Source organism: Colius striatus, chromosome Z (genome assembly GCF_028858725.1).
Source record: "Colius striatus isolate bColStr4 chromosome Z, bColStr4.1.hap1, whole genome shotgun sequence".
Lineage (NCBI taxonomy): Eukaryota > Metazoa > Chordata > Aves > Coliiformes > Coliidae > Colius > Colius striatus.
The window spans coordinates 38,907,991-38,933,146 of NC_084790.1; the positions used below are offsets into that span (position 1 = coordinate 38,907,991).

At 39.7% G+C, this 25,156-nt stretch overlaps 2 protein-coding genes across 2 annotated transcripts in view; one reads left to right on the forward strand and one right to left on the reverse strand.

The window, feature by feature from the left end:
* Positions 1-25,156, reverse strand: part of RPL37 (ribosomal protein L37) — a 346,904-nt gene that overhangs the window by 21,127 nt on the left and 300,621 nt on the right. The gene's annotated exons all lie outside the window — the stretch shown is intronic.
* Positions 1,248-23,633, forward strand: C7 (complement C7). The gene is given in 19 exon segments (XM_010196707.2): positions 1,248-1,310; positions 1,599-1,654; positions 1,964-2,039; positions 2,968-3,109; positions 3,838-3,979; positions 4,592-4,730; positions 5,374-5,508; positions 7,790-8,033; positions 8,666-8,779; positions 9,772-9,938; positions 10,912-11,140; positions 11,709-11,880; positions 12,252-12,339; positions 13,389-13,521; positions 14,478-14,669; positions 16,345-16,441; positions 21,422-21,603; positions 23,367-23,504; positions 23,507-23,633. Coding segments are annotated over 19 exon segments (2,496 nt in total). The 5' UTR covers positions 1,248-1,304; the 3' UTR covers positions 23,551-23,633.

Below are 25,156 nucleotides of genomic sequence, written 5' to 3' on the forward strand. Positions count from 1 at the left end.
TGCCAAACTCATTGGCAGGTAATTCTGGCAGGGGGACATGTGACTACCAACCCATGAAGAACCACCAGAAGCCACTAAAGAACCTCTTAGAGCATATGTAGTAGACATTTAGAATGACACAGCAATGTTATATGCAAATTTCTAACCAATCATTGTAAATGGAACGTTAAACCTTGTAACTCTGTGTATAAATACAGCACAGAAACTTGTGTCAGGTGTGCTGGATTTGTGGCATTACCACTGAGCACCCAGACTTGCATGAAGTTAATAAGCAATGTCTCTCCTGAGCGTGTGATTGTTGATGAGTTTCACACTGGGTAGTGCATCCACTCTTTGGACAACAGTAACAGGAAGCATATAGTTTTCTGAAGACTGTGTTAAACTGTTCAACAAAGATGTTGTATCCGAGATGTAGTGTATAAAGCGTTTTCAGATGGGCCTGCTGCTTTTCCATGGGGGTTTCATCCAGGCTCCCCTAGGATAAATTCATGTAAATTTCCCCAGCAGTGGTTGTTTCTTGCTGTTACTGGAATGGATCAGTTCTGGAAAGTGAAAAAAGTCAAACAAAAAAACAAAAGGGCATGTCATGGAGACAAAAAAAAGAAAATTAAATGCTCTTACTGCTGTAAGAGCATCCCTACAAAAAACAGCTGCTGATGTATCGTTGAATCTAGGGGCTGTATATGATCCCAAGAAGTCTTTCACAGATAAGACCATGCTAGAATTGGCCAAAACTTGCATTTAGATCCATGAGCTGATTTTCCGTGTGAGAACCATTACACAATTATCAGCATGACTGCAGAAGTAGAGACTTGAAGATTTATGATCAAAATTAAACCTTAATAACATCAGCTTAATTCTGGAGCAGCTTTTCCTCCTGAAGCTGGGGACTCAGCTGTGGTGTAGTGTATGTGACACTATGACTGCCCTAGGATCTCTGAAAAGTCTTGTTCAGAGGAAAGAAACTGTGAGGGAGAAGATAAGGGAAAGATGATTATTCTTCCCGTAAGTGCTCTTCACAACTTCATGCCAGCCCTAGTCAGTACATCCAAGCCTTGATTTATATGCCTTAAAAACACTGAGAAGCTCCAAAAGCAGGCTGCTTCCCTGGAGAGAACTGGATAGGTTAAGATTAAAATTCCTTGGCAATTTTCAGCCTTTTTAGGGAAATTAAAACAGAATAGCAGGGCAGAATGAGAAGACACATAGGGTAGCAGGCAGACTGACTGACTCCTTTGGCTGCTGAATTGAGTGGAAGTGCATTTTCCCTGGTAGTTGCTGGATATCTGAGTATTTCATCGAACATGAAGGTAAGAAAATTGCATACTTAATCTGTACCGATCAAGTGAATATGGCAAATCCAATGAAATATTAATTTATATGGAGAAATACTTAACTGAAAATGTAATTGAGCAGTATTGCAAGAAAGAAGATGACTAAAAAACATCTTGCATAACAAAGTTGCTGAAAATCCGTGTGACTCTCCTTTATTTCTTAAGCTGACTAGTGTAAAGATTGCGGGAAATTAGAACAGCTGCATGAACTAAGAAAACAAGCAGAAAAACAAAGTAAGTTTCATTTTGCTCCTCTTTTATCAGGTGCTGGGGATTTCTCTGCTTCTGGAAGTTTCAGGCTTCTTTTCAGTTTTATCCAGGTGAATATTTCTTTAGTAAATTATGTGCTGAAGACTTATGTATGTGTAACTTCACAGCTTCTGGTGCATGATATGGGGCAGGTCTTAAAGGGGTCTTGGAAGAGGAGACACTGCTTGGTGTCAGCACTGCCACTGCCATCACAGGAAAAATAAATCCAAGTGGTTTTAGAGGGAACCTGGTCATATCTGTAATTGTTATTGAAGACTGCTTTGTTTTGCACTAATGCTTATGGGTGAAAATCCCTCATGATTTTCCTTACCTTTTGGTTTGTTTTTTTTTTTTTTAATGCAAAAATACTACTGGAGTAGCCCTTCCCCTCCAGTCCATTGCCACTGGAATGCTTTTGGCCCCTGGTCTGAGTGTGATGGCTGTACTCAAAAACAGGTATAGAGAGACACATGTACTCATGTCTTCATAAGCATATGCTTTTTTTTCCCCCAGTAATTAAGGAGCTTCTGTATCATTAAAAAGTCAAATCAGATGTAAAGCAACAGCATCAGTAGAAAAAGAAGGTTGAAGAACAAGGACCTCAGGAGAGAAATCTTCCAGTCTGTCCCAAATATGTTCCTTTTGAAGCTGATATTTGTGTTGGAAAAGAATTTGTGCATATATTTGACGACAGATCAAAAAAGCTCAGCTGCACTGTTCAGTAAACTGAGACATTCAGCCACTTACACTGGCTTGTACCAATTTCACTGATTTTTCGCTATTGTGGTCATGTCTCGAGGAGAGAAATCTTGGTTGTAACATATTATTCTCGATGAAAACATGTTGATGGTTTTTACAGTGGAACTCCATTGATGTGTGAGACGCTTTTGATTTTCCTTCTCATTTGCTTTGACTTTGCATCAAATAGGGTAAGAGGTTGAAGTTAAAAATGTACCATAAGACAGCACTGATGTTTTTCAGAGGCAGAAGTAGCCCACTTGATGTTGGATTTTATCATTTTCCTTAATGTTCCTTAATAACATTGTTTACTTTGAAGAACTTTGGCAAATTAATATCAGGCATGATTGGTGCTATTGAAAATGTAAAACAAACCTGAAATTTGTCAGCAACTTTTGTTTGATTTCAATTGCATGCTAGATTTTTGAACAAACCAGCTAAACTTAGACATAAATCTGAAGACCTTATGGATAGAATAGTTGTTTTTCTATTAACTTGAGATTTTGTTACCATGTTACAGTAATACCAAGTGTGATTATTTGCCTTATTTCCTTACAGCACTGGAGTGGTAGCATTGTCCTTACACTGGAGAACTCTTTCTGCTTTGTACTTGAATTTTCTAAGATCTCCCTTGATTTGCATTCAGATTCACAGACGGGCAGTAGGAGTTTATGGCCAGTATGGGGGAAACCCTTGCTCTGGGGATGCCTTTGAAACACAACCGTGCACCCCTACAAGAGGATGCCCAACAGAGAATGGCTGTGATGATCGGTTCAGGTGTTTCTCAGGTACCACACACTGTATTTTTTTCCATTTTCTGAACATAAAGTTAAGAAGATAACCTTGTTGTCTTTGAACTTTAGTAAATGGGCAATAGCTTTGCAGAACCTTTGGCCTTCAGATAAATTTGATTTAGGAAGGTTTTTTTTTAATACAGCGTCAACAATGCATGTTTTGGGTTTCATCTGGAGTTCTGCAGAGCTTTGCAGATAGTATACTGTAGCCCTGGTAGCCTCTCAAAGTCATTCTGCCTTAATGATTTGCCCAAGAGTACAGATTTTTTTCATTACAAGAAGATAAGGAATATAGCCTTAGATGTGATTGTTTGAAGCTTTTGTAGGCTATATCCAAATATCTTGGGAATCACTGAGTCATTGAAGCTAATGGTCCCTAAAACAGTGCTAATATCCCTTATTTACAAAAAAAAAAAAAAAAAAAAAAGGATGGTGGACAACATTATCTCAGTAGGTAGATATTTATCACAGAGAAACCTGATAAACACATTTTGATGCTATCAGAGAGATAGTGACAGTTAATCACAAGTAACTAGGTCAAAGGACGAAAGTTCAGGAAATAAATCTAGAAGCCAACTATTTCATTAATATGTCATAAGCCTTGAAAAGCTGTGTTCCTTCAAGTATACTTTTACTTTGGGAGTTTTGCTTTGATTTCAGGTTATTTATTTTTAAATAAAGAAACGGTTCCCATTTCCCCATGTCTTTTTGTTCTGATTTAGGTCAATGCGTTAGCAGATCTCTTGTGTGCAATGGAGATCAGGATTGTGAAGAAGATGGTGCAGATGAAGATAAATGTGAAGAGAAAAGGACTGTATGTGATATTGATAAAACACCTCCGAATTCGGAACTTACAGGAACAGGGTAAGGTTCTGTGCCAGGCTCAGCAGTACTGGTGCCAAATGCATTTACACTTTTGTTGTATTTACAAGCTCTGCCTGTAGAGACAGGCTTCCTGGGCCTATGGTAGAATATCCTGTATGCAAAAGTGTACGGTATGGCAGTCTTTGTCATGCCTGTGGCTCAGTGTAGCCAGAATGTACAGGCCCTTTGATCTGAGGCACATCATATAGCTTTTTAGTTTTTATTCAAGCTATAAAAAAAAAATCTTTTAAGGTATGAAATGAAATGTCAACCAGTAATGCATGATAATCACTGTGGAAATAATGAGCTAGAAATGCTAATTCTTTTTGTTAATTGCTGTTGCACTATAGATATGAATGACTTCACATTAAGAGATATAGATATGGGTTAACTTTTTTGTACAAATAAGCAACATTTTCTTTCCATGTTGTAACATGCTATGCACAAGACAGTTCTGCAGGTATAGAATTCTGACAGTTAATATCCCTTCTTGGGGAAATCAGCACATAATCTCCATCTGCAGATACAGCAGTCACTCTGTAAGTTTTGCCTCCTGTAAAGTAATTTACTACCTCTCTGTCTTAATGATCTTTCATGTTTTTCTTCTCATAGCTTTGATGCCATTACCAGTGAGGCTAGGGGAAGAGTCATTCATACAAAAAGCTTTGGAGGACAGTGCAGAAAGGTCTTTAGTGGTGATGGCAGAGAATACTACAGGCTGAGTGAAAGCGTTCTTGCTTAGACTTTCCAGGTGTGTCTCTGTTAAGCACAGTTTTATTCTTAGTCATGATTAAAACAGGGAGAATGATGAAAAGCTTGTAGGTCTCTTGGCATGTAGGTTTCCCTAGACATAGATGAATGATGCTTGTTTCCCCTCTGCAGTTGCTTATTTTGGAACACAAACTGGTATGTATCTTGCTAAAATGAAAGGAAAAAGGACTTAGAATTCCTCAGATGTGATTTATAATTCTTTCACAGTTAGACTGAAGGTGAAGCCACCTCTTTAGCTTAAGTAGCATCTGAATCACCCTTAAAAATGAAATGTACATAAGGTTTCAGTGTGCTTTGTGGAAATCTTCCAGAGATATGCTTTGTTTGAAGTCATTGTCTCAGGGATTTGATTTGTCTCACTTTTATCAGAAGCATGTCAAACAATTCTTAATGTACTTTGCTTCATAACATAAATATTTAATATGCAAATATCCTAAATATATATATATATATATATATATATGTAATGCTTTTCCAATAGTGATCAGTACTGTTTATGAAATCTGAGATGGAAGATCTTATCAGATTTTTGTAATTAGGGAGGACTTGCTCTACTCTATAAGTTATCATTTTTATAGCCTTTGTGAAGCTCTTTACGTAGAATTCAGTGTTTTGTCTTCTAGGTTAAAATTCAGAATGATTTCAGTTATGAGTTTTTCAATAGCAGCTGGTCTTATATGAAATACACTGAGAGGTATGAAAAATCAAACAGAGGCCACAGTAATTCACAGAGTAAAATTCAGCTACACAGTCAAAAGGTATGTGTAAGTTGTCACTGTGACTTAGTATTTTGCATAAATGTAATTTTTTTTCATGTGCTTTCATTGAGAGATGCAAATATTTATCTTAGCCTGGTATTTTTGGCAAAAAGTGCCAGATGGAAAAAAATTGGATGAAAATGTAGTCTTTGGTTTGACTATCAATTAAGGGAGCTTGGCTGCTGTTTTTACTTTCTCCATTTTAACTCTTCATTAGTAATGTATGTATTTACTAGCTGTTTTCCTCTCTGTTTGAAGAAGAAAAACAATGACATTTTCTCATAATGGATTAATATTTTCAATTTCCTTCAAAGATTTACTGCTTTTTAAAAATTATTATTACCTTTGTCAGAATCTTGGAGTGAAAAAATTGAAATAATTCTGTGATTAAAGTTAATTTATTTTACTGTACGTTTTCCACTGGTAGAAATCCATTAAAAGAGAGAGCTATTGTCTTAAACAGCCAAGTGGACACCATGCTTATGCCTTTGACCTATTTAAAAAGAAGCATTAGATAAATAATTTGAGAGTAACTCTCAATTATGAACTAGAAATTCTGTTTTATAGCAGCTGAAGACAAGTAACAAATACTTATATTTTATGATCACCAAGATGTCAGAGGACAAACTCATTTTACTGCACTAGCTATGACGTATTTTCAGACTTGGTGTAACAATTTCAAAAGCAACTTTGCAAGGCTAAGATATACAGTAATTGTGGTGGTTTAGCCCAGTGTCCACCAAGTCATAAAATCACTCCCCCTCCCAAACTGGGCAGGAGAGAGAGAGAAATATAACAAACAGATTGTGAGTTGAGATAAGGATGGAGAGATTGCTCAGCAATTAGCTTTACGGGCAAAACAGACTGAGGGAGAAAAAAAGTTTGATTTATTAAAGAAACAATAAGAGTGGGGAGATGAGAAATAAAGCTGTCTTAAAAACATCTTCTCCCACCCTTCCTCTTCCCGGGACTCCCTTTCCTTCTCCCTCAGCGGTGCAGGGGATGGGGGTTACAGTCAGTTCATTACAGTTGGACTTTCCACTGCTTCTTCTCAGATGGAGGCCTCCTCACACTTCCCACTGCTACAGTGTGGGGTCCCTCCCAAGGGAGACAGTTCCTCATGAACTTCTCCAGTGTGGATCCTTCGCATGGGACAGCTCCTCATGAACTGCTCCAGCATGGGGCCTCCCACAAGGGCAGCTCCTCACACCCTGCCCCAGCGTGGGTCACCCACTGGTAGAACAGTCCTTCAGGTACCGATTACTCTAGCCTGAGTCCCTCACAGGATCACAAGTCCTGACAGCAAACCTGCTCTGGCATGGACTCCTTTCTCCCCACAGGCTCCCAGGTCCTGCTAGGAGCTTGCTCCAACATGGACTTCCAACAGAGTCACAGCCTCCTTCAGGCATCCACTCACTCTGGTGTGGGGTCCTCCATGGGCTGCAAGTGGGTCTCTGCTTTCCAGTGGCCTCCATGGACTGTAGGGAGACAACCCGCTTCACCATGGTCCTCACCATAGGTCACAGGGGAGTCTTTCTTTCAGGGTCTAAGCACCCTCCTCCCCATCCTTCTCCACTGACCTTGGTGTCTGCAGAGATTCTCCCTCCCTATTGCTCCAGCTGCTGTTTAGCAACTGCACAACAACTTCTTCTCATTCTCAAGTATGTTATTCACCTCCATCGCTAACTGGCCAGGCCTGGGTCAGGTGCAGGGTCCAGCTTAGAATTGACTGGCCCTAAACCTATCAGCTACAGGGGAAGCGTATGACAACTCTTTGTTTAAAGAAACCACCACTACAGCCCCCCCACTACAAAAAACCTGGCCCAGGCAAAACCACTACAATAATTCAGCAGCATCCTCAAAATGGTGTGGAGACCTTTACAAAGAGAGGCTCCTCAAGGCAAAACAAGATGTGAAGAGAACCTCTCTAGCGCCTTCTTTTGCTTTCAGACGGGGCTTATTAACCTGCTGCTGACAGGCTGCTGGTGTTAGAATCTGCTGTTAGTTTTAGAGCGTGATCTTTTTATTTTCTTATTTGTCCTTATGCTAGTTCTCAGGGATACGGGAAGAAAGTTGTTGCAGAAATAATAAATAAAGGTCTAAAAGATATTTTGTAATCGGAGAGTATTCTCATTTTTTGCATTCATCAACTTGCTTAGATGCATTTAACAGTTCTGTGAATGTGCTGGTTGGTAGCCAAAATAACATGCATATTATCTGGCTAGCAGAAACTGCCCTGATAGTAATGTGGAGTATGACTAACATCTCTTCCTTCCCCCAGAGTAAACAGCTGATGGTTGTTGAGAACAGTGTCGAAATTGCTCAGTTTATTAACAGCAGCCCAGACTTCCTCACTCTGGCGGAGCCCTTCTGGAAAGAACTGGCCAACCTTCCAGTCATCTACAAGTACAGTGCCTACCGAAGACCTATTGAACGTTTTGGGACTCATTTCTTACACTCTGGATCTCTAGGAGGATACTACAAAGTTATTTTTTATATGGATACTGACAAAATGAAAGCAGAAGGTAGAGTACATGTTGCAAGAAACAAGGTGAATATGCAAGAATAAAAATTTTTTTGTGTGTTTGCCCAACTACAGTCTAAAATCAAGTAAGAGGCTTCTGCTAGGCACCATATTCTCTTCATAGGCAAAAGAAAGATTAGAAAAAGTGCTCAAACCACAACATTTAGTTCTGTGACATGCAGTATTTTGGGTAGCAAAGATTTCATAGTTGGTTCAGGGCCTTATCAGACTAAACTTGAATTCTAATGGCAATCTTAGTCTCGAGCAGTGCTAAAGCTTAAAAGTTACTTGGAGATGAAGATTGGATAAGACTATGTAAAGCAGAATAAATTACAAACAGAGCAAACACCAGAGAGGAATGTATGATGGTACTCTGTGTAGAGCAGTGCTGTAGAATTAGAGACTGCTGGGAAAAGAGAAGAAACAAACAGTAAACTTTTCCCAGATACACCTTCCATCTGTCAGCCTCCATCCACAGGCTTTGGCAATGACTGGACCTTCCCACAGGATATACTAGTTAGTTGCCTTTTAATTTAGTTAATACTTCATGATATTTCAAGTCAATGGGAAACTCAAAAATGAATCCAGTGCACTTACTGTGTGCAGCATTGTTAATGGATCAATTATCTGTAGGTATGAGTATTACAGACATGTATGAGTGCACAACATCTGGCTGGAATGCATTCATTGTGAAAAAGAAGAAGGTGAAGTGCTCCAAACTGGATGAACTGCTACAGACTTCTTCAGGTAAGTGTTTAGCAGTGACTTGTGCTGTTGCCCTATCTCATCCTAAAGAGCTGTCAAATGATGACTTTGTTTAACTTTTTCTTAATTTGCTGAACCTAGGCACCAAGTGCTTGCCTTAAAAGGCTCTCCAATGCTCATCAATCATTGCTGATGCTTTCCCAGTAACTAGTAGTTTTCTGAGTACCCTAAGTCAGGGCTACCGAGACATCTGTGTAAACCAGATACTTCTTATGCAATGTGCCTTTGTGGCTAAGAAGGCCAATGGCATCCTGGGATGCATCAAGAAGAGTGTGGCCAGCAGGTCAAGGGAGGTTCTTCTCCCCCTCTACTCTACCCTGATGAGGCCTCATCTGGAGTCCTGTGTCCAGTTCTGGGCTCCTCAGCTCAAGAGGGACAGAGAACTTCTGAAGAGAGTCCAACACAGGGCCACCAAGATGATCAGGGGACTGGAGCATCTTCGTTATGAGGAAAGGCTGCGGGAACTGGGGCTGTTTAGTCTGGAGAAGAGGAGACTGAGGGGGAACTTCATTAATATTTACAAATATCTAAATGATAGGTGTTGGGAGGTGGGGACTTCACTTTTTTTCTATGGTATCTAGCAACAGGAAAAAGGGTAATGGAATGAAGCTGGAGCACAAAAAGTTCCATTTAAATATAAGAAAAAACTATTTTACTATGAGGATGAGGGAGCAGTGGCACAGGCTGCCCAGAGGGGTTGTGGAGTCTCCTTCCTTGGAGGTCTTCAAGACCCGCCTGGACATGTTTCTATGCAACTTGATCTAGGTTGACCTGGGGGTTGCACTAGATGATCTCTAAAGGTCCCTTCCAACCCTACCATTCTATGATTCTATGATTACTGATGAAGGACCTCTTTATCCAGGCACTTACGAGTCCTATCGTTACTAATGTAGTTTTTTTATGCATTGTTTCTGTTTCCATTCATAAATATAGCAATGCCTATATTTTCTGTATTTTCCATCCTGAATCTACAGGAAGCAGTGGTAATAATATTAAAGGGGATCCCTACATAGAAGGTGGAAGCCCCGATGCTGTTGCTGGACTTAGTTATTTAGAGCTGAATAATGCTGCTGGTAACAGTCAGAGATACTCCTCTTGGGCCAGATCAGTGACAGACTACCCCAAAGTTATTAAACAAAAGGTAAGATTATTTTCCTGAAGCAGGGATATGTAGATAACATCACTTTAAAGGGAGAAATTATAAAGCTGGTGATAATTCAGGCTGTAGTCTGCATTGACTTTGTTTTCAGATCACTTTAGAAAACAGAAAAGGTCACAGGAAGAAAAGGCTGTGAAGCTAATGTGATCAGCTGCCTCATTAATCCAAGTCCTTTGGCAGGTCAATGCCTACTGAAGGCTGGTGAGATTGTGACTTTAGTGGAATTCTGCTTAAGAGTAGAAGGTCACCTTAGCATTGGAAAAAAAGCAATATTTGAGATAGCTCTTTTCTTGAAATGCATATTGGCAGGTCTTTGTGGTTTCCACTCAGCTCACCAGCTTCTTTGTATCTCACTTGTGCCTCCTTCTTCTCCCTGCATTCAGAAATTTTGCATAACTGGGAGATGGATACTTCAAAACTGGGCATGGCCATATTCACTGCTCCGTTGTTTAAATGCCTTTTGGGAATTGCCCACATACTGAAGAATGATATAAACCCAAAAGATTTCTGTCAAGAAGCTTTCAATTAAATGTAAAGTCAATAGAAATGAGAATGTTTTCATTTATTGTTACCTTCACTCACTGGTCAATTAAATGTAAAATATAACAGGTTGTTTAAATGTCAGGTTTTTAGGCTGGGAATAGCTGGATGAGAGTTTGAGTTACTGTACATTGGTGGTCTGCATTACATCTTTATCTCAACTGTGATCTCATAGCTCAAATATGTTTAAACATGACTAATCTACCTGGCTTTAAGCAGAGCTGACTTTTCAGAAAAAGACTTGTACTAAATACTAACGTAAGATTTTAGCTAGCTAGCTACCAAATTAGAGCATATTTCAACTCCCATGTACATGAATGTACATCAGAAATTATTTTACATGACAAAATATGCTTAAAAACTCTTACATCCCAATTACAAATGTTTAATACCAACGCTTCTCTACTGTGTGTAGCTAACACCATTACATGAGCTGGTAAAGGAAGTGCCCTGCTCCTCAGTCAAAAAGCACTACCTAAAGCAAGCCATTGAAGAATATATGTCTGAAAATGATCCCTGCAAATGTCAGCCTTGCCAGAATGGTGGTGAGGCAACCGTGGAAGGAACTCAGTGTGTGTGTTACTGCAAGCCTTACACTTTTGGAGCAGCTTGTGAGATGGGAACTCTCGTGCAAGATCAACCAGGTCAGCAGTCTTGAAGCTTGTGAGACTTTAGAGATGACAAAATATGCTCCTCTGCTTTCAGAGTCTGTTTGTCCCACTACACAGCCTAAATGAGTGACTCACATGCAGTGCTTGTTTGGGCCAGATGTTGCAGACACACAGTGTGGAGAGGGAGAGTCGTGCTGAGTCAGGGTCCTTACTTAACCTGTCCAAATTATGTTTAAAAAATAAACCATGTTCCTTATTACTGTTCAATGCAGTGGGCAATACTACCTGCTCAAAATGTAACCTATAAATAAGTATATATATGAAAGGAGTAAGTATTTTTAATTTCAGAAATATTTGCTTTTTAATTTTGGACTTAATTGTACCTGGTGGCTGTATTTATGTTCTCAGACTCTGATAACACACAGACTTTGTGGAATTACACTTATGTCAAAGGCATGTTGGGAAAGGTGAAATATTAGATCATTGCAGATTAGAATTGTCTGTAAGGGAACAGTTTGGACAATCACTGGCTTTGAACTGCCCTTGCCTTTAAAGCTCCTACAAAATGGTTTAACGTGAAATATTCCCAAATGTTGTGTAGGTGTTGTTGATGGACACTGGAGCTGCTGATCTTCCTGGAGTCCTTGTTCAGGGGGAAGGAAGCCAAGGAACCGGACATGCAGCAACCCGTCCCCGAGCAGCGGCGGGCAGGCCTGCACAGGAGAGCAGCAGGAAGCCAGGCCCTGCGAACCACAAGAGTTGCAACATTTTCGGTAAGCAGAAAAAAAGCATTTGGAGCACAACCATAGGAAGATTTAAAATTTTATTTTGGAAGGTGTATAAACTATCAAATTCAGGGAGAGGATCACTTACTGAGCTTTTATACTGAAGCTGGAACACAATGATGCTCAGGAGCTGTGAATCTTATACAAGGTAAGAGTAGAAAATGGCGTAGAAGGCAGTAAACTTGACAGTATTCTGTTTAGCACACTCTCAGATAGCCCGACAGTGCCTGATTTAAATGTAATTGCTAAGTAAATGCGAAACATAATAGTCTTGAAAATGGGATTCACTGAGAAACATGGAATTTTGAAAGGAAGAGAGACTAAATTGTAGCTACATAGTACTTTTGTTTGCTTCATAGCTTGATTGAACCACACTGCTTTGATTTATCCATGACTCCTACTGAATTCTGCTCACCTCCTCCTCTTTTGGAAAATGGATTTGTTCAAGTAAGTTATTTCTGTTACTCTGTTATCTGTCCTATCCCTACCTTCAGTGACTTTGATAAAGTTAATACAAATATTAACTTGCAAATTTGTATTTAACTTGGTAAGCTTAGTATCAGAGCTACTGTATTGTAGCTGTTTCAGCATTTCTTCCTGGATAAAGTTTACATGGCATTAGCCAAGATATATTACTAAAAATAAAATTAAAGAAAATAATCCCTACCCACAAAACCATGTTTGTTTTTCTGGAACATGGGTCCTAAGAGAAAAGTTATCTACTTGACGTTTACTCTGTACACAACTTAAAAATTTTCTGAACTTCATGAATTACACTCTAAAGAAACTAGAGAAAAAGCGACAGAGAAAGTAAACTGTCCAAAGTCACCCACCATGTCCATAGTAAAACAATAAATAGGTTTTAGGTATCTTCACTCTACACTTTATAATTCACTATTCCACTTTTTTGTTCCCTGTCAAAATTATGATCTGTCAAGATATTTGGCTCACTGTAACTTAGGTCTGTTCAAGGGAGACTAAACTCCCCCTTGGGGGAATGGATTATACTTCCTCCATGTTACAAGGCTGTATGGAGTCCTTTTGCTTAATAAATATACAAAATAACTAGTTTAAAATCCATTCATTGCCTTTTCTGACCTCAACCTGAGGCAAGATCCAAGAACCTGAGATGTTTGCTAACAGCCATATTTGCAGCCAATTGATACACTGGCAGGACAGCACTGTTCCCTCACTGATGTACTACTTCCAGACCCCTGTGACAGGACATCTCAATTCTAATCGTCCCTTTACTAAGTTAAGATAGCCTAAATATTCTGTATTCTACCAAATTATTTGCAGCATCATCTGCATTTTGATCACACCAACTAACTATTGATAACCAGAATTGCCCCCAGCACCCCAAACACTTTCACCAGTATTTTGTAGAGTGGCTTTGAAATTTCTCACTGTCCTCAGCTACTGTGTTCCAGAAACAGAGGGAGTTCAGCACTGCCAGTAGTTCTTAGATTGTATTTTCAAAATTCCTTTTCTTTCAGAATTCTGAAAATTTGTACCCTGTTGGGAAAAGCATTGTTTATGCTTGCAGACATGGATATTCTCTTGTTGGTGATCCTGTTGCTAAGTGTGGTGAAAATTTACAGTGGCAAGTTGGAGACAGATACTGCCAGGGTACATCTAACTGATTCTTGGTTTGCAATACAACTCCATTCCTGATTTCCAGTGAAATATCTCTGAAGACTTCCTTTTCAAGAACAATGGAGGAAAAATACATGCCTGCAGTTCCAAGTTCCTTAGACATAGTCAGGCATAAATTGACTTTTAATTTCAATCCAGGTATTCTAATAGGGAAGTAGAAGTATGCCCATAAAGTCTGGTTTTAAGGAAGGCTGAAAGTGGAGACTAAATTCCAGTCCAGGAATTACTTCATGTGTAAACAAACTGTTGCTTAATTCAGTCCTGTGGCTATATCCAAGAACTATGGTATGAGTCTATGTCTAAAGCCAACAGAGGAAAGGTCCAGTGAGCAAACTTTGGCAACCACAACATTGTCAAATAATCACTAGATCATAAGAACAGATCTCCAGGGACCACTTCACATCTTAGATGATGACCCTGTGTCACTCTTTTCCACTAATCTAGCCATTAAGTTTTCCATTAACCATTAAGTTTTCCCTGCACATTTTATTTGTGAGTCACCTTTGGTTGTGATCATATCTTTCCTGCTTCCAGACAGGCCTACTTGCTCACAAATGCTAGTCCATGCTGTTTAAATACCATCTCTTGTGTATCAGTATGTGATCTCCCAGGGTCATGTATGTATGGCTTCTCTGTTAGGATAATACTCTTTGGTATGAACCCTCAACAGAAGCACAGGTCCTAAGAACAGAGAAACTCTCTGCACCTGCAGGCAGGAGAAGATATCGTCATTCAGTCCTCAGTATTCCACATGTTTGGCTGGTGCAATGAGTTTGTACCCTATGCTGACATAATTGATCTGTTTACACAGGAAAATCAGCTAATCTTACTATTCAATTTGTTAAGAAATTTAGGGGAGGATAAAATATGTGACTGCTTTCTGCAGTCTACTGATTAACTGTGACTATCTCAAATGCTTCAATCTTTAGAAACCGCTTGTCTCCTGCCTGTACTGGAGAAGGGGTTGCAAGGAGAGCCTTGGAAACCTGTATATGAGATTGGTGAGAGAATTTTTCTGTCTTGTCCTCATGGCATGCACTTAGAAGGAGCACACTCTATTTTGTGTGAGCCCAGTCTCAAATGGTCTCCTGACATGAAGACTATCCAGTGCAAGGGACCAGGTAAGCCATTGCAGCCCTCCAAGTGCAATGCAGAGTTTCTTTCCTGGACAGATTATGTCTTATAATAAGATATAAACAGAGATATAGCTGATACAGTGATGGATAAACCCCTTATCACCAGCAGGAGGTGCAGAAAACATGCTTTCTGTGGGCCTTTCAAACAAGGTGCATTAAGACATTGCTTGTGAGGTTTACTTACAGCTTTTTTCATTACACTCCCCTAATGCTACAAAATATTGCCACTAACAATATTTTAAGAGATTGCCTGCGATGTATGCTGCCTATTTTACCACCCAACTATATGTCAGTTCTACCCATGTTGTTATCACTCCACCACTTGAGCTGCACCTTTGAGATACAGCTTTTCTGTCTGGAAGCAGTTGAGTGCACCACAGTCTCTCATAGCAGAGAAAGACAGGAATGTAAGATTCTTTTTATTCATCTGACAGTCACGTAACTGATATTGAATAAATATCCAGGAACTAAAAGCAATGGGAATATGCTGATTCAAATTCATGGTACCAGCTGTTGAAGCTCTGAGTTGGTACTGGCAGGCACTATCAGAGAAGGAAGTGGGCTAGAGCAAAGAGCAGCTCTAAGCCTTCTTTTCCAGCTGTGGAAGGCAGATGAGGTTTTCTCTTGGGCACTCCTATGATGCTGATCAGGTATCATACACAGGCATCCAAGCATCTTGTTTCTTCAAGCTGGTCATGTCTTCAATGGAGATCCCAGGTGTTCCCATATTCCCAGAGAGACTATTGCCTGGAAACAGCAGCTACTACTGCAGAAGACTAGGCAGGATTATGTTTGCTATCTGTTTTGCAATGCACTCTGACTTTTATTTTTAATCCCTTCTAGGGCAATTTCTGCCTGTTTTGCTCAGCAAATCTTAATCTGTAAGGGATATTTTTGGTTTTACTTTTTATAAGCAACTTTTTATATGTTCAGAGCTTGAAGCAGAAAACTACAGACACATAATCTAAAACACGAGTCAGGATAAAGCTTCCTCAGAAAGTGTGTCTGTATGTATTTAGCAAAGTCTTGCCATTAGTTGCTACAGAAATCTCCAGAAGTATGTTTAAGAAAGGTTTATTTAACCTTCAAGCTTGGAATACAACTCAGCACTCAAAGAATAGTACATGTGCAATGATGAAAATTATCCAAGACTTCGTATTGCTTTTACTTTTAAAGTTAGTGCAGGTTGAGAATTAATGATGGAACTTCTGTTTTTCATTACCAGATATTCTGGGGTTTTTTTTGCTATGCAGGACTTTGGAGCCTTAGCTTTTCTAGTGACAGTAGTGAAGCCAGCAGCTCTGAAACCTAATTGATAAAGCTGTTGCCAGCTATGACTCAGCACTGTTAAGTTTAGTAGAAAAAAACAGCTGCTGCAGAAATGAGAAGAGTATTTGAACTTGAACATAGCACTTGACTCCTTCCATCTGACCCCTGAGCTGTGGATAAATTACCAAATAGTAACTTTGCCAAGTCTGTTGTGTCTTTGACTCCTTCCATGTAGTAGATACTTTTCATGAACATGCAGGATGTAACTTGGTCTTGTTTGTATAATTTGGTGCCTTTTCAACTCAACTGATAGGGTAATTTCAGAAAAGATGTTTTAACAGCCCCTGTTTTTCTGACGTTTAATAGTTCTGTCTGTGTTCTTCTACTTCAGTGCCCAGTTTGAAACCAGAAGTGACAGAGCCTAAATGTCATCCATGGGAGAAAGTACATCAGTCACAATGTGTGTGCAAAATGCCCTATGAGTGTGGGTAAGTTCAGGCTGAATTTGGCAATGACATTCTCATTTTTTTCAAGACTAATTAAATTTCTTAAGTCTTCAGTCCTTGACAGATGAGAAAGCTTTACTCATATGAGAAGGAGGCATTGTACTTTGTTTGCTGTGCAGTTCAATCCATGACCTGTTCATCACTTACCTGCCTGTCAGTCAGAGATGAAGGCATAATATCAGCTCTGCTTGATATGTGAAATCAATGGAAAAAGATAAAATAGTATTTTGAAGACATGAAAGACAGGAAAAGTTAGAACAGAGGCCCTTGGGACATAAACCATCAAAACAGTAAGCTAGTGAAAAAAGAAGATTTTTTTTTTCCCTGTTGAGAGACTGAAGAGTTATGAAAGGCATAATAATCCAATCTCCCATTTGCACAGCAGTTTGCACAGAACAGTCACATCACCTTTCTTATCCTCACGACTTGCAGACTAGAGTTTATTGTTTCCTGTTTGATTTAAGCCTATATTCTTCAATAAGCGATGCAGGAGAAATGTAAGGAAATTAGTTACTCTCAGTTCTTTGCTAAATATGGAGGTAACCGAACCAAACCAGACAAATTGCAAGAAGACATCTGAGACCACCTGATAGCCAGATTTGCCAAATCAGCACACTTTGACTATCTGAAAGTTAAAACTGGTGAGCTTAGTTCACGTTTTGTACATCCACTGGGCACTTCCCTAGGGTCTGGGGTCATTGTTTTGCATGGTAAGATCATAGAATCATAGAATGGTAGGGGTTGGAAGGGACATTTAGAGATCATCTAATCCAACCCCCCTGCAGAAGCAGGTTCACCTAGATAAGTGCCAGATTTGAAACAACTCTACCAAGACTATTCCTATCCTTAAATACGTAAATATTTTAAATAATCCAGTCCTACCATTTTTGTTTCAGTGCTTATTAAAATGAGGCAACAGACCATCCTTTGATTCATGGTTGTGTTGAATTTAGTTAGATAGAAGATGAGAGGAGTCCACAGTGCTAGGGAAGGCCTTGGGTAGAGTCATAATAACACTGGAATTCAAATGAACTACATTCAGTTATGCACTCAGGCTTCAGTCATAATTGATCTACTACTTGCCTGTTTCTATTTTTTATACTTATGTTCAAAATGACAGGAAGATAGATAACAGTCATTTCTGCTACCTGACGCCATCTTTTCACGCTGCCTTGAAATAACACATCTAATAATAGAAAGATAAGTCATCAGCTGTCAAAGCAGACTAATCTGCCAGCCTGTTAAGGCCGTAGGAGTAAAGCATTTAAGCAGATTTTTGGTCCTTTTTCCAAGCAGAAGCAATTTGGCTTGCTTTGCTGTGGCAGTGATTTGCAGCAGCAGCCTCTGCTCAGAAGAGAGCTGGGAACAAGAGTTCACATGGGAATTCAGGAATACCATGGTTTCAGACCCATCCTACATCCTTTCAGTTTCCAAGAGGCTAGCAAGTGAAATTTCCTGGGACAGTACAAGAACCTCACAACAGGCTACTGTGGGGTAATCTGTTCCACGTGACATGGTTCTTTAGGCTACATCTATCCCCATCAGTTAGAGACAGCGAATGATCCTGGGCACCAGAACTGCTAAATTTCTGAGGCAGCTCCTGGTAGAGCTTTGTCAAGGGCCTGGATAATTCCCAGGCACAGCACAGAAGAGTTTCTAGGGTCAGCCGGCATTCCATTCTGATGCAGATCCCATATTTGAGGACAAAGAGAGTTTATCAGTATGGACACCAGCTATTCTGTGTGAATTGGTCTTAGCACAAGGAAGGGGTCAAGGCACAGTTAGTAGGTTAATACAGATGAAACCTAAGCCTCCTGTAGCTGAAGACTGTCTCCATAGTGAATCATGAGATTTCATAATTTCAATGTACTACCCTCTCTTTTTGTTCCTTCAAATTTATTTGCATAGCATCAATATCTCTCCTGAGAGTTCTTGGCCTGTGTTATATTAAAACTTTTGATTTTGAATATAATTTTTAAGAGTTAATTTAATTTCCAGAATGCTGATATTTTTTTACTTTTTAGTTCACTGAAAGTTATTTGCCTCTCATTATAGATAAAAAGGGGAGAGAAGGTATTTTCTGACTTACTTCTGCTATTTCATTTCTCACTATATGTGCTTTAATAAGGACTTATTCTTTTTCAGGTAAAAAGTACTGAATTTCTTGCCTTCACTTTACACAAGCATTCTTTCTTGCCTCTAATAATTTTTATTGCACTGCTGTGATACTCACAGCTGTGTAACATCCTTTCTCAGTAAGGACTGCAGATTAGTAATTTCTCTTATGAGTCCACATTCCATCTTTTTTCATCTGCATCTACACGTGTTTATTTCCACTGGCTTTCTCCCAGCTGACCCAGCTATAGCAAATATGTGAAGCATTCTCAAGACAGTTTGAGAGATCGTACTGTAACAAGAGATAGGCAACATGGACCATGAAAACCTTGGGTTCAGCCTTCAGTGGCTGGTTAAATCAGCCTCCTTTTGGGTGTTGGTAAAGTGATGCAAAGCAGATAGATTGGTGCTTCTGTCTGGCCCTAATCTTTTCAGATAAAATAAACTGCCTTATGTTTAAGATTTTGACTGTAAGACTCAAATACTGAGATTTATCACTCTGACAAATGAAGAAGGCCAGTGAATGATCTCAAACATAGAAACCAACTTAATTACAGATAAGATTCTTTCCCTGGATCACATTTTGTTCTTTCAAATTTAAGATTGTATTTAAACATGAAGATTTTCTTATACCTCTGTCTATAAAGGTAACTTTCACATCATAAATCAGTGCACCACTGTCTCACAGGCTGTGCACCCAGAAGACCAAACACTATAATGCAGACAAATGTACCACCTTCCTTTAACACCTACTTGGTGCTGCATATCCATTGCTCTGTCCTCTTGTTGTGTCTGAGAATATGAGCATTAACCTCATCTTTTACGCTAACAAAAAAACATGAAGGAAAATTCAGGCAACAAACTTTACTAGGTGTTTAGTGGCTGATATTTTGACTGAGCACAGCAGCCAAGGGGGCCATTACAGCTGAGGTTACTAACTTAAGCAGGAGATGTAATACAGTTAATAATCTTTGAAGACATATTTGGTTGCAGGTAGATGCAGCAAAGTTTTCAGGTTCAGCTAATGAACCCTGTGCCAAATTTTAAGCATCTCAGAGGTGCACTATTCTATAGATAGTTTAAACTTTCTGTAAAACCAACTCTGTTAAGAGGTTCAAAACTGTCTCTCAAAGAACCATTTCCAGAGGTTGGAGCAGGTGATTTTCCTCAGTGCCTAATTTATAGAGCTACCAAACACCAGGTCCTAATTACCATAACATTTGACCAGCAAGTGAGCAAGATTTACTGGGGCTGTTTAGTCTGGAGAAGAGGAGACAGAGGGGAGATTTTATTAACATTTACAAATATCTAAATGGTGGATGTCAGGAGGTTGGGACGTCCCTTTTTTCTGTTGTAGCTAGCAACAGGATAAGGGGTAATGGGATGAAGCTGGAACACAAAAAGTTCCACTTAAATATAAGAAAAAAACATTTTATTGTGAGGGTGAGGGAGCAGTGGCACAGGCTGCCCAGAGGGGCTGTGGAGGCTTCTTCCTTGGAGGTCTTCAAGACCCACCTGGACATGTTTCCATGCAACTTGATCTAGGTGAACCTGCTTCTGCAGGGGGATTGGGCTAGATAATCTCTAAAGGTCCCTTCCAACCCCTACCATTCTATGATTCTATGAAGGTTTGAGTCAGGACTTTCTTACTAGACCTTCCTCTTCCTTTATCTGAAAATCTACTTCTACAGGGACTGCTACCCTCCGCTTCAGGCAGCTTCATGAAGCTCAATAGTACCATTTGCCTATTTTTCAGCAGCCTCTTCTCCATACCACACACCTGTTTAGCTGAGGTTGATGCTCAGAACTGGTCCATCAGACACTAAAAGTTTCCACAGCAGTGTTTGTGAGCTCAAAAGGAGCAACTGTGTTGAAAGAAGACTTTGGCACTGTACTTCAAAGCATGTTTCTTCTGTCTCTACCCTGTACAGCATCTCATCTGTGGCTGTAAAGCACATCCAGGAGAGTACACACGTCTTACCCTAGAGAAGCATAATGTTTGTTCACTCCACAAAGATACTATTGATTGTACTGAGAACAAGTGAAATTTGGGGTTTGAGATGAAAATCTAGAAATAACGTGAGGGTTTTTTCCTATCCTCCAACACTTACGACATGAAGTACAAATGATAAGATCTTTCTGAACTATCTCCAAAGCAACTACTGTTAAAGGTTGTTGAAAAATTGTCATTACCACTTTTACAAACTAATTTTCATAGGTGTTTCATATTTCAGGAAATAGACAAGCTAATTCCCTGGACAAATACAGCAGTTTTCATAAGATTTCTGTGGAGTCATATGCGTGTTTCCAGAAGTATCTTTGGTCTCTGACCTTGGATCATAAGATTTTATTTAGTAAAAGCTGAAGCTTTTAAAGGATAGCAGACACAAGGTTTTTAGTTCTATTCTAATGTCTCATAATTAAAAAAATATTTATAAAGTATTTTAATACACATGCCTGTGTATGTGGATCTGTCTCATTAAATATATATGAAATGTTTTCTGTGTATGTGATTAGGTGCATGTATGTGCAATATATTAGAGGACAATTGACATCTGAACTCTTTTTAGCTAAAGTCTTGGTCAATGGCAAATACCCAGTAAAAACCCCTGTCCTTCGGAGAGGACAGATCTTGGCTCTGCTTAGATGCAGCATCACATGGAAAAGGAAGGAGTCTGAATTATTCACATGTCTGTGTCTCGAGTTCCCTTGCAGCATTCTTAGGATGTACTTCAATGAACAGGGAAATTGGAACTGGAAGCTCAATCTTTTCTACTCCCTCAGCTCTCTTAAGAGGTAGGAAGATAAAGCACATTTAAATAGCATGATTGCTGCTTTTGTTTTCAGTCCCTCCCTGGACATCTGTGCTACAGATCAAAGAACCAAGAGAAACATACCTTTAACTGTTTGCAAGATACATGCCTTGGAGTGTATGGGCAGAAAATACTCTCTTGCTAACACAGAAAACTGCAAAATGCCTCAGGCAGCTGAAATATGTGGATCATGCCGTTCATGGGAAAAGTGCAATGGTAAGAGATTCATCACAATTGTGCAAAATTGTTTATACAATGAAAATTAAATCTTTATTCTTAGTAATGCATTAGCTGTAGGTCTCTGCTGGTATGATATGATATCTCCAGACTGTCTCAGAAGCACCAGGCAGTGCTAAGCTGGTTCAAACCATCAGCTTAGTGTTTGGTGTCCAGATATGATAGGAAGCTCCAAACCCACAGGATATCGTAACAAAATTCACTGTTTACAGGAAAAGCTTATTCCTAGTCCCTGTAAAATGAGTTACCCTCTTGTCTGAAAACCTTGCCCTACACTTTTTCACTGTATCAGCTTGATTTAAATTATTAACATAGAAATTGTGGGAGTCCTTACTGCCCACAGAAATAGCTAACTCTTTCCTGAAATTTTCTGAGCATTCTCCCCAGCAGTATCTAAAGAAAGGAATTAAATGTCTTATTCTATACTACCTAGGAAAGTCACCTACTTGTACTTCACTGCCTATCCTTAGTTTCTCACATTATGATCAAAGGAGAATGTTTCTTTCCTCCAAGGAAATAGTCCCTGTCTTTTGCAATCTGTCTGCAGTGGAAATTTTCAAATTCCCTGATCTAAGTTCCCTAAGTGGCCTACACTACATTTCATTTAATGGAGAGTTGCAAGAAATGGGAAGATGAATTAGGTTTTCAGAAGTGCCTCAGACAGAGGTACATTTATTGTCATATTTTGAACAGAAATTCATCTATTTTGTGTAAGTGTTGAACAGACAAAAATAGTAACAAAGGAAAAAAAAGAAAAACTTACTGGACTTTCAGCAGAGTAAAGTAAACACAAAACAACAAGCCAAAGACATGGGACCACCTTCTTGTCTGTTTATTTAGGTGTTGTCATTGATAGTACATGCATGTGATTGTAGGAGTAGATCGTTTGATCATAGTGAAACTGCTGATATGCAAATAAAGATACCAGTTCTACGTGCATCATCAGTTTGCTGCTGTCCAAAGACACATTGTTCATCTTACGTGTTATCTGAATTCTGGAGCAGTATATAAGCTGTATAGAGCAGAAACATCAGAGAAGCCTTTAGCAGCAATATCTCAGACACTTTGAGCAAGCTTTTCCCACAAGCACAACCAGCGTCTCTCAGCCCCAGCAGTGCACCACTCATTTCCACCTCTATTTTTCCACTGAACCTGAATATCAGCAGAAGTTACTTCTGGTTAGGAGAAGAATCAGAATGTTTTGAGTTGGAAGAGACCTGCAAAGGTCATCTAGTCCAATGAACAGGGACATCTTCAGCTACTCCAGGTTGCTCAGAGACTCGTCCAAACTGACCTGACCACCTCTCTGGGAAACCTGTTCCAATGTTTCACCATCTTCATCATATCTAGTCTAAGTCTACCCTCTTTAAGTTTAAAACCATTACCCCTGGTTCAGTCACTACAGACTGTACTGAAAAGTCTGTCCTTTTCTTTCTTATAAGCCCCCTTTAATTACTGGAGGGCTGCAATAAGGTCTCCCCAGAGCCTTCTATAGGCTGAACAATCCCAACTCTCTCAGCCTGTCCTCATAGGAAAGGTACCCCAGCCCTTTGATCTTTTGTGGCTCTCCTCTGGACAACAGGTTTATGGGGTTTTTTTGTTTTGTTTTGTTTTTTTTTTTGTACTAAGCACCCTCCAGAAATGTGCTGTTAATCCTACAGTTTAGTTGGAAATATTTTAGTCTGGTTCTTTTTTTGAGTCACGTGCCATTCTGAGTGTTTTTCCTCTGTGCCTTTTCTCAGTACAATCCAACATCTGTGTTTGTAAAGAGGATGGGCTGTTTGAGGAGGGACGCATTGAGATCTGTGCTGAAGTGAGCGGCTCTGCTGCCCGTCGGACTATGACCGAGTGTGAGGCCGGGCGGCTCAGATGCTGTGGGGAGACACCCTCATCAGCGTAAGGCCCTGTGACCTACAGAGAAAATAGGATATGTTATGGTTCATTTTGCTTATTGCCATGGGATATGTCAGAATGTGTCAACGCTTGGCAGGTTGTATTTTAAACCTTGGTCTACCAAATGTAATCTCTGCTGTGAAGTCCATCACGGCTGATGAGACTGTGTGCTTTGGTTCTTTGAATCAGGGCCTGAGGCTCTTCTTTAGGCAGAACCACACGGGTTCTTGCTTAGGCCACAGACCTAGCAGTATAAAGCTTACTTCATTTTTCAATCAGAATTCAAAAATGCTGCTGAATTGCAATTGCCAAATTAGCATTTGTAGTGGTGGGTTACAGTGTCTGACATTGTAAATATGCTTTTCTTAAAACCACACAAACATATGAATGCACTGAGTAGATTTATATTGAAAAAAAAGAAGTTTTAATAAAGTAGCTTCTTTATACTGTGCCTTATTTAGTTGAGCAAGCAGTATGCACAGCATTGAACCTGTCCTTCAGCCTGAAACTCTTGATGGTCAAAACAATGTGCATTAATAATAAGGCCAGTTTTAAGTAATGAGAAGACTTCTATGCTTGCAGCTTTCCATACACAGAACCACTTCATGAAAAATCATCATTTCACATCTCCATAACTATCATCATGAGCTGCATTTGTCACATTCATCCTTGCATCCAGTTTGCTGACCATTGTACATAGAGGCCTTCCTCTGCAGCAAAACTTTCTCAAAGGTGGCTATTAGGGAAAGTGTATCTTCACAGAAATGGAGACATTCCATGTGCAGTTGCTTAAGGATAATCTCCTAAGACTGTTCCTGAATTTCTTACACACTTTCTTTACACTGCTAAGCATGCTGTCTAGTATAATCAGATGATGACACTATTGTTCATGTGCAAGAACATTCAGGTACCCATCCTAGAAGTCCAATCCCTTCTGACTAGTCTCAAATACAAACAAGGACAAAGGGCTGGATAACAAGTAGGTGATCAAGCACCCACAGGTATTCTCCTCTTTTCAGAGTGGGAAACACATGGAAAGGGAGGCTGGGGCTTCTGAAGCACTCCCTGATCTGCAGCCCTGTGCAGGAGCCTCACAGTGGTTGTGCAAATGAAAAGCAAAATGTCACTAACTGGATAAAAAATATTTGGAAGAAAAACATAACTTGAAAACATGAAAAAGCTAGTGTATAGTGATATATTACAAGATGTATTATTACCTGCCACTGAGAAGTTCCTTTTGTCACCTGTTCTGTTAGTGTCTTCTTTACACAGCTTTGGTCAAGAACACTTCCACTGTTCCATCCCTCTTCTTGTAGGGTGTAACTTGCTGTTTTCCCTCACTTGCCAGTCTATACCCTGATGAAACATGCCTGCAATGTCTTTGGTCTTTATACCTGATGATTTTGCCAGTCGCTTTCAATCTGAGATCTGGCACATTGCTGCTTTCTTTTTCTCTCTCTAGACCTCCTGCCCTGGTGTTGTCACCACCTAAAGCCATTGCATCACTATAGTCGTACTGTTGTTACAGAGCAGTTCTGTTTCCACCACACCGTGGCTTTGCTGCATTACTCAGTGTGATATGCCGCCACTGCAAGTGACAGCAGAGTCGTTACTGTGTATGACAGGGAGATGCAGAGCA